This window comes from Staurois parvus, unplaced genomic scaffold (assembly GCF_062004578.1).
Source record: "Staurois parvus isolate SC_StPar_1 unplaced genomic scaffold, SC_StPar_1.0 ptg000013l, whole genome shotgun sequence".
Classification (NCBI taxonomy): domain Eukaryota; kingdom Metazoa; phylum Chordata; class Amphibia; order Anura; family Ranidae; genus Staurois; species Staurois parvus.
In genome coordinates, this window is record NW_028317809.1 from 11,660,462 (window position 1) to 11,670,523 (window position 10,062).

General features: G+C 41.8%; 1 protein-coding gene across 4 annotated transcripts in view; it reads left to right on the forward strand.

Moving 5' to 3' along the window:
* SPPL2B (signal peptide peptidase like 2B) overlaps positions 1-6,212 on the forward strand; it is a 55,857-nt gene extending 49,645 nt beyond the window's left edge. Inside the window, exons 13-15 of one of the 4 annotated variants that reach the window (XM_089675668.1) lie at positions 247-324; positions 1,426-1,652; positions 5,363-5,501. In XM_089675668.1, the coding sequence (XP_089531794.1) occupies positions 247-324; positions 1,426-1,607 (260 nt within the window). In that variant the 3' untranslated portion in view covers positions 1,608-1,652; positions 5,363-5,501. Of the gene's footprint in view, positions 1-246; positions 325-1,425; positions 1,653-5,359 lie in introns of all 4 variants that reach the window. The other 3 variants (XM_089675669.1, XM_089675666.1, XM_089675661.1) reach the window with 3 other exon arrangements.
* Positions 6,213-10,062: the final 3,850 nt, after the last annotated feature.

A 10,062-nucleotide genomic window follows, 5' to 3' on the forward strand; every position in this document is an offset into this window, starting at 1 on the left:
TTTGAGAATTACAAGTGCAGAAAATATAAGAAAAAATTGAATAACTATGACATAGTGCATCACATGGTTTGTGGGAGGCATTGCATGCTTTCCACATTTTTCATGCACAAGTGTGTCCTTGTTTGAGAACCAACAAACTGACAGCAATTATTAAATGATTTAAAAGTGATTGCCAATTAAGGAAATAAGAATGAATGTTTAGCTTTGCATACAAATATGTTCTATGTATTCTTTTTCTTTGTGCAGGGCTTCTGGTAGCTTACTGTCACAGATTTGACATTCAGATTCAGTCTTCAAGGATCTACTTTCTAGCATGTACCATAGGTATGTTTCTCTTATGTCCATCTCACTATGCTTATACTCACTATACTGAGTGAAAACGGAACTTGCTAGTGCTGACCGAAAGCAGACTCTAGCCCAGCAATGGGCAAACTACGGCCCGGCAGACCTTTTAATCCGGCCCGTGGAGCGTGATACTGTCAGGATGGCTGTCAGGATGTGTGTAGGCGGGGCAGCGTGACGAACGTGAGGGGAGCTAGGCTCCTCTCACAGTCCGCCCTGAAGACCGGAACGGCGCGGGAACACGGCGAGAGGAACGCACGGAGCAAAGGTAAGTGAATTGACATATGAATTAATATGGGGGATGAATTAATATGGGGAATGAATTAATATGGGGAATGTATTACTATGGGGGGATGAATTACTATAGGGGGGATGAATTACTATATGGGGGATGAATTACTATGGGGGATGAATTACTATGGGGGATGAATTACTATGGGGGATGAATTACTATGGGGGATGAATTACTATATGGGGGATGAATTACTATGGGGGATGAATTACTATAGGGGGGATGAATTACTATATGGGGGATTAATTACTATGCTTACTATGGGGGAATATTACTATACTTACTATGGATGACACATACACATCATTCATCTACTCTTGGGCCGGCCCCCGGGTCCAATATATGAACCCATTGTGGCCCTCAAGTCAAAAAGTTTGCCAACCCCTGCTCTAGCCCAACCCCCTCCCTGCAATATGTCAAGTTTACCTGTGAGTTCATAGAAAATTTTTACCAAGAAATCTAAATGAATGCCAAAGCATGCAGTCTTGAGGTTGAGGTAAGTATGTTTCTGGGAAGAGTGATGTCTGTTAGGCTGGAGGAGGGGAGGGGTGGAGAAAAGAATAAATGCATTTTGTTTGAAATTGCAGTTATTTAAAGGGCCAAATGCAGCAGTTTACTGGCTGCTAGCAATCTTTGCACCTATCAGCTACCCAATTCCGGGACCCTTTGTGGGTACTTTGTCTTTCAGCCCCATAGATGCAATTTCTAAAATGTTCTAACATGTTACCTTATCATGTTAGCTTTAGATTTTCTTATATATTTACGTGTTCTCTTTTTGCCTCTTTTTGCAGCCTATGGTATTGGTCTCTTGGTGACTTTTGTGGCACTTGCCCTGATGCAGAGGGGCCAGCCTGCTCTTCTCTATTTAGTCCCCTGCACACTGCTTACAAGTCTGACTGTGGCCCTTTGGCGAAAGGAACTACCTATGTTTTGGACGGGCAGCGGCTTTGTGGTGAATACCTGTTTGATATGACTGTCTTCAAGAAATACTAATGTTTTAAACACTAAATCAGATAAAGTTGAGTAACCCCTTGCAGAATTAACACAATAGGATCATATTTGTTAAATGTTACCGCTTGTGTGTGTTCACTCTTGTTAAATTGAATCTGTCTATAAGCAAAGCACCAGTGTACGGCACATGTGCAGTGACTGTCAGGACTTGGCTATATTTGAGACAGCCTGATTACATGGGTGTTTTGCTGCATGACAGCTGTTCATTAACGATGTTAGGTCTCCTGCTGTGATGCCAAAATTCTGCTTGCTTACCTTAAAGGCTGGTACACACAGGCTGAATATCAGCCAGTTTAACAGACACCGGCCGGCATTTGCCCAGTGTGTACAGCAGCCTGTCCAGCTTCTGTCAAAAGAGCATGCTGGAAAACCAGCAGCTGATCAGCATAAAATCAGTGCTTGCAGCCAAAGGCTGCGAGTGCTGACCTGTGTGCTCTGGTAGGGGGTTGGTCACCTTTTCAGAACACAATAGCTCTGTGGGAAGATCTCTGCACAAACATTGCATAGTTAGTACAGCAAGCTCCTTGCAAACTCATCAATTTTTTTCTAATTCAGCCCACTGGGTTGAATGAAAGAAAACTGCCTGTGTGTACCAGGCTTTAGAAACAAAATATATAAATACACGTACAAAACTCCCAGGGTTCAATCACAGTGCATTTTGTCATTTTTTGTCAGTGTTTTTTTTTTAGTTGCTTGGTAGATAAGAGTTGATTAGCTCTTACACTTTGTTGTTGAGCCAATTATTTTGGGAATATTGTCAGTTATTTAAAATCAGAAATTCCTAGGTGCTAGAAAATAAATTTTTATACAATTTCCTCAGTTCCTGAGGCTACAATGAGTTTAATAGTACTCTGCTGCCTCCTGCTGAAAAACACACTAGTTTATCCAGCTCATGGCATAGTTCGTATTAGGTATATTTAAATGGATTTATTATTGTATTGTTGAAAATGTTTCACCACTCAGATGAATGGTGACACATCTTCATTAATAATCAAGCTTTTATTATTAACCTATCTGACACTATCTATATTTTAAAGCATGATTTAGTGTTGTATGAAGTGTATCTGTGTTAATTTCATACATTTATTCATATATAGAATAATATTTTTGCCATCAAATTACCCTGCACATGATGTTTAAAGTTCACCATCCTTTAAAGAAGTACAGCCAAAGGTTTTTTTGGCTATACTTCTCCTGGGGATCATAGGAGTGTAGTTTGTTCTGCAGTTCTGTGACCAGTTTTCAGCCAACAGCAATCTAAAATCCGCTTTCGGTTGACACCACTGAGCTGGTCCAGGCTCTGAAAAGAACTTGACCATGTGGTCGGGATGCACCCAGAAGCCTAGACAGTCACCTGGTGCAGCTTCTGAGAGCCTGAGCCAGCCTCTTCCATCCCCTCCACAGCCTAGCACTCCAGTGAGTGCTGGAGGGGCAGAGCAGAGAGTTGGTGACTGACATTCAGGGCTCTCTGCTCAGAGCGGAGGGGAGAACTGAGCAATCAGTGATCACTGCAAAGCCAGCGGGGGACAGATGCAGTTTTGGATCAACGCTGCATCTTCCTCAGTGAGTATAAATGTTGCTTTTTTTTTTTTCTGTTATTTTAACTAAAGTTCATACTTCTCTTTTAAACGTTGGTGACTCAGACCCTGTAATGAACTTTTAGCCCTTTTCACATTCTGTCCCATGTCTGTGACAAATTCATTTTTTTAATTTTTTTTTTTTACAAACGGCTGTAGCTCCCCTTTAAGCTAGTGCTTCCTTAAGTACTTGTGTAATTACCGTATTTGCCGGCGTATAAGACGACTGGGCGTATAAGACGACCCCCCTACTTTTCCTGCTAAAATGTAGTGTTTGGGCTATACTCGCCGTATAAGACTACCCCTCTTCCAATGCACACCAGTGGGAGGAATAGTGCCCCATCATTGATGTCAGTGGGAGGAATAGTGCCCCATCATTAGTATCAGTGGAGGAATAGTGCCCCATCATTGATGTCAGTGGGAGGAATAGTGCCCCATCATTGGTATTAGTGGCAGGAATAGTGCCCCATCATTGGCATTAGTGGCAGGAATAGTGTCCTATCATTAGTATCAGTGGAGGAATAGTGCTCCATCATTGGTGTCAGTGGGAGGAATAGTGCCCCATCATTGGTATCAGTGGGAGGAATAGGTGCCCCATCATTGGTATCAGTGGCAGGAATGGTGCCCCATCATTGGTATCAGTGGCAGGAATAGTGCCCCATCATTGGTGTCAGTGGGAGGAATAGTGCCCCATCATTGATGTCAGTGGGAGGAATGGTGTCCCATCATTGGTGTCAGTGAGGGGTGGAATAGTGCCCCATCATTGGTGTCAGTGGGGGGTGGAATAGTGCCCCATCGTTGGTGTCAGTGGGGGGGGGGATAGTGCCCCATCGTTGGTGTCAGTGGGGGGGAGGAATAGTGCCCCATCGTTGGTGTCAGTGGGAGGAATAGTGCCCCATCGTTGGTATCAGTGGGAGGAATAGTGCCCCATCATTGGTATCAGTGACACCAATGATGGGGCACTATTCCTCCCACTGAGACTTGCTGACCCTGTTCTCGTATGGTGCTGCTGCAGCCAGCATATGTGGTTGCAGCAGCACCTCTACACAGAACACTTACCTGCTGCTCCGGCACTCAATTTTCGCGGGGCCGCTCGACTCCGCCCCCTCGCCGGTGATTGGCCGCCTGTGTGCCTTTCCTGAGCTACAGTTCTGGCGGCCAATCACCGGTGAGGAGGCGGAGCCGAGCAGCCGCATGAACATCCAGTGGCCGAACTGAAGGAGACGCCGCGCTTCCTGGACCGGATCGTCGTGTGACTGGATCCAGGTAAGAGACATCAGCCCCTGCAAACCCCTGTACTTAATGTCGCAGCCCCCCTAACATGTGTACCGGCGTATAAGACGACCCCCGACTTTTGAGAAGATTTTCAAGGGTCAAAAAGTCGTCTTATACGCCGGCAAATACGGTAATTGCCTTCTAAAGGAAGTCTTTTCTTGCTAATGTCAAATTTAAAGTATAACAGGAGGCAAAACATTTTTTAGTTTGGATAGAGCGGAGAGGGATTAGAACACCTGATGGTGGGGAGATTCAACCTCTCTTGTTTACTGTTATTACCAAAACCAGAAGTGGGGACACTAGTTCTGGTGACACCCCAGGAATCCCTCACTTTGGAAAGATTTCCTCTCACTTCATGTTTTGGCTATGGGACAGGAAGTGAAGGAAAATCTCTCGAATTGGATACAGGAAAAAACTGACAGGGTTTATAACCCTCCCTTACTGTATCCAAAATGGGGGAAAAACATTTTCCCTTTAGTTTATTTTTTTAATATTACAGGTTTGTAGGTGAATGCCGCACCCAATGGATGTTAAAAAAGCCTTTGCTGAGGGAAGTACTGTTTCAATTTGATCAGCCTTACCAAAAAGGGTGGTGGTTCAAGTGTGTAGGAGCGTATAAGAAATGTTCACAGGCTACAAATGTATTTGTAATTTCTAGTATGAGTAACTCCTAGAGGTTTACAATATGCTATTAATCAGCTTCTGCTGTTTCAGCATTTTTGTTTTTATGTTTCATGTTATCTATGTATTTTTCTGTCTTTTTATAATGGCTCACCTTTTCACACCTGCTTAAAATTAATGTTGTGCATTTTGTACCACTATCTACATTATACGCTGGTAATGACACTTGCTTGTTTTTCAGCAGAAAGACCTTCCAAATCCTCCTCTGGTCCTAGCTCCCAGTGGATCAGAGCCGGTATTGGAACAGCACAGTGAGAAAGAAGAAGCTAACGTAAGTCAAGAATGCCATTCTACAGAAGAACAGCAGCAAGTGGGCACAGAGAAGGGCACATTAGATGCCACAGAGGAACAGACATGCTCAAATACAGAGAGGACAGTATTAGAGCCCGAAGACCCTCTGAGCTCGGAATCTGCAAATATGGCTGAAAAGCAATTTCCCCCAGATTTGGAAAGCCCTGGTGCAGATGACTTGAAAATCTCTGATAATCCAAATGCTTGCTAATTCACTAAAAACTCTTCAGAACCATATAATTATCTAAACGCAAACTGGACCACATGAATACTTGTCAAACTACAGCTCAGTATATACAAGGCCATGTAAGAACCTGAATGACAGCTTTATCTTCCAGCTACCTCCAGAGCACTCAGTGAGGCATCAGACAGCCAGTCACAGGGTGACCAACAGTGAGGACATATGAGCAAAACTCTGCTATGGCTCTATATAATTGTTTTTCGGTACACATCTCCAGTAAGGATGGTTTGTTTTGATATACTGCAAGTTGAGCAGGTTGTTCCCTGGGTCCTTGCAGCAGGAAACATTATAGTTAGAAATCATATTTAGAAAACATGGTACCTTTTGTTAAAAAAAGAAAATAAATTAAAAAAGAAAAGTATTTCAATTTTCACTACATATGCAGTATGTGTATAAATATTTATACACACTATTGATACTACAGTAACTTTTTCATTTATTTTGTTATGTATCTGCTTATTAGTCATTGTACAGAAAATTGTGAATAAAGCTTTTTTTTCCATTCCTTCTCCATTTTTATTTGAACACTATAGTGATTTGTTGTTGGAAAAAAGACTAGGTTTATAGAATAAAACCAGGACAGACCAAAAAAAATCTTTTGTTTGTAAATTAAAAACCAATGTTGGTTTCATAAAAGAACCTTGATGTTGAAAATTTTAAACGATATTTCACTTGGTGTCACCTGGGAAGGGATGCACCTGAGAAGGGATGCAATAAACAAGCCATCACCTATAGAGAACTCTTACTGAAGAGACAAAGAGGCATTTGCATGTTCTCCCTGTGCCTGCATAAGTGCAGGTGCTCCGCTTTCCTCCCACAATTCAAAGACATGCTGGTAGGTTAACTGGCTCCTGTCTAAATTGGCCCTAGTATATGTATGAATGTGATTTAGGGATCTCAGATTGTAAGCTCCTTGAGGGCAGGGACTGATGTGGATGTGCAATCTATAATGTAAAGCAAAATTGATGGCGCTATATAAGTACCTGTAATAAATAAATAAAAAAAAAAACTGCTGAAAGACTCCTTCCTGAAGTAGAAGAGGTATTATTCTCACCTGTCTAACAGCCTGTGCCTCCATTTTTTGCTGAAGCCTCCATAAGCGTCTTCTACATTCAACACTTACGGAAATGTCAGATGCCCACCCCACACCTTGTGGTTCCATCTTCCAACTCCTGTGTCGCTTCTAAGTCCTGTAGGGTTGGAAGATGGAATCGCAGAACTCTGCAGGGAAAATTGTCATCCAAAAATCCCTAATACCAAAGGGTCATACAGGGAGTGCAGCACAGGAATGGAGAGAAGGTAGGAGATATAGGCTGCTGAAGTGCAATAATTTTTTCAGCAGACTTTATTTGGTAACGTGACAGGGTCTCTTCAATAAAGCATCTAGGTAAATCATTTTACTGGAGTTAGTTTTTTAGGTGATAGTTGTTTAAACCAGCAGGTTCACATATGACCTCAATATTTGACTTTTGTACAGTTTTATCCTATGCTTTTACATTAATGAACAATAAGGCCTAACTGGCAAGTGTATTCCTTGTAATCCTTAGTCCATGTAATCCTTGTAAATTGGATTAAGGAAATTACTGAATATTCAGCATTTCACACAAAGGAAGTCGGCATCTGTAAAAACAAAATAAAAATAATGCACAGAATTATGTACAGTATATAAAAGAGCACAGGAGCTCCAATGCAGCCTGCATGCATCTAGAATATAATTTAATGGTAATACATACATTAATGGGTCAATATATCTATTTTGTTACCCAAGATTCACACATTTCATTTTCAGTTCAGTTTGTAGTTTGCAAATATTGTGTAAAACCATTAATTAGACTATAAAATGAAGGAAGTGCTACTGTGATGTGTTCATCCCACAATACAATTAATAAAATTGAATACTGAGAATGATATACCACATGCAGCAGAAGTGGGATTATGCTGTGTGCACAGAACAGTCAGATATTAAAAAACAACATGAAGTTTACAGAGCAGTATTCTTGCAGCATCCCCATACAACATAGCCTCCTTATTGCTCCTTCTCCAGCCAAATTCCAACCAGGATCAGAGTGTGAAAAGTTCAGTTCATGTTATTAATCACCTCTGTCTACATAGAAAGATGCTGTGACAGCTCCCAACTGTGTTTCACCATTTTAATTTCACCCCTAAGTCAGTTTTGTTGGGAAGACTCTTTTCCGTTTGTTTACATTGGGGTCTTAAGCTGGCAATAAGCTATAAAACCTGATTGCACAATATCCTTTAAAGTTACCAACCTATGTACTATGTTATCAAAGCTAAATAATTGATTATTAGTATCAAATCATTCAGGTACTTGCACTACATAGTGGATGGTATATCTAATGGATATTGTACATCGGATTAAATAGTTCAGGGGCCTCCAATCTTTCTAGACAAAGGGCCAATTTTTTGTCCTTCAAATATTAGGGGGGCCGGACTGTGGCTCGTGAGAGTTGAAAATGCCCGGTGTCAGTGGGCGTAATCGATGTCCCATCCTTGGTATTAGTGGGAGAAATAGTGTCCTTTCATTGGGGTCAGTGGGAGGAAAGGTGCCTTGTATCAGTGGGAGAAATAGTGCTCCAAGGGCCAGATAGAGGCAAGCAAATGGCCGCAGTTTGGGGACCACTGATATAGTGTATTTTAAGCCTTAAAGTATAACTCGAAGACAAAACTTTTTTTTGTTGTTTTGAATGGAGAGGGATTAGAACACCTGTCAAGTATTTATTGCTGTCTATGTCCCCATTCTGGAGATTCACCCTATTTCTCCTATTGACATGTCGCCAATTGGGAGGAAAACCACAAATTTTGAGTTATCAGAACAGGAATAATGGGATATCTTCCCCAATGTGGACACTAGTTCTGATGAATACCAAAATTTTCCCCTCACTTCCTGTAGTGGCTGTGGGACAGGAAGTGAAGGTAAATCTTCCCAATGGAAAACAGAAAGAAAAACAAAAAAATCTGACAGGTGTTTCAAAATGAAAATACAAGTTTTACCTTCAATTCTACTTTAAGGGTACAATACATATAGTAGGGTGTGGTCCAGAGTGTGACATGCTGGACACATACATGAAATTCAACCGACTCATATGACCATACATTAGTCAGCACAGCAGTACTAAAGCCTGATTTTTTTTTTTGGCCAGTTCAGCAAGAGCAGGAAAAAGGAATCTATCGAAGGACCTCTCACAAATGGGACTGCTGGAAAATTTCAGTTCCAGTGAATTCTGACAGCGGAGAGTCTTCCAGTCCAGTTTACCAAGACAGCAGAGAGGATTCGCACATCGACACTGCATGTGTGGATGGGGGAATCGGGTAAGATATTTTCGATAGGCTAGGTGAACAAAAAAATGGACCCATGTATGGAAGGCCAGGAAAAAGGCGGGGGGGGGAATCACTGTGCACCCCCCATGAAACCTACCAGGCCATTAAAAGGGGGGTACTGTCAGAGGAGATGACCCTCCTCCCGCCCCACACACTGGCAAGTGCCTTATCCTCTTGTTGATGAGGACAAGGGCCTCTTCCCCACAATCCTGGGTTGTGGGAGTCCTCGGGTGTGAGACTTATCTGAATATGGAAGCCCCCTTTAACAATAAGAAGACCCCCAGATACCGCCCCCCCATGTGAATGTGTAAGGGGTACATACAGTAGTACCCATATTTATTAACAAAATATGGTATGTGGCTTGGTATGGTTCACGCTTGTCCCCTCTTTTCCTGGCTGCATGCTCAGATTGGGGTTTGATATAGATTTTTGGGAGGACCTCATGCATTTTTTTTGGGGGGGGGGGGTTTGGGTCTCCTTTAACATTTATACTAGACCTGAAGGGCCTGTTAAGGATTAAAGGGGAGTCCCTACACTGTTTGTTTGTTTTTTTGTTTTAAACATTCCTGCTACTTTGTTTACATTTACCTGCCAGCTGGGAATGTAGGGAAGAGTCTCTGGTTGTTAGGACGCCGGAGGGTGCCAGCTCCTTAGCAACCAGCATTCCAACTGTCACATTAGCAGTGGTAGAAATACCACTGCTAAGTGAAGTGAGCAGTCTCTCTCCCTTACAAAAAAACACAGTAGCATGGAAAATGCATTCAAAATGTGCAATGTCACATTACAAAATCGCACAAACTATAATACGTATATAATCATTAAATAATAAAAAAAATTCTAATAAAGCATAATTCTCCAGAAACAGAATGAATAATGCATGACCCAAATCCCAAAGGTACAAAATTTATTGAGGGATGAGGAAGTATAATTGTATTTAGGTATATTGCAATTTTGCATTTACTTACCTGTCCCCTATTTAACTTTTGAGCATGAACAATAGGGTAACAGATATT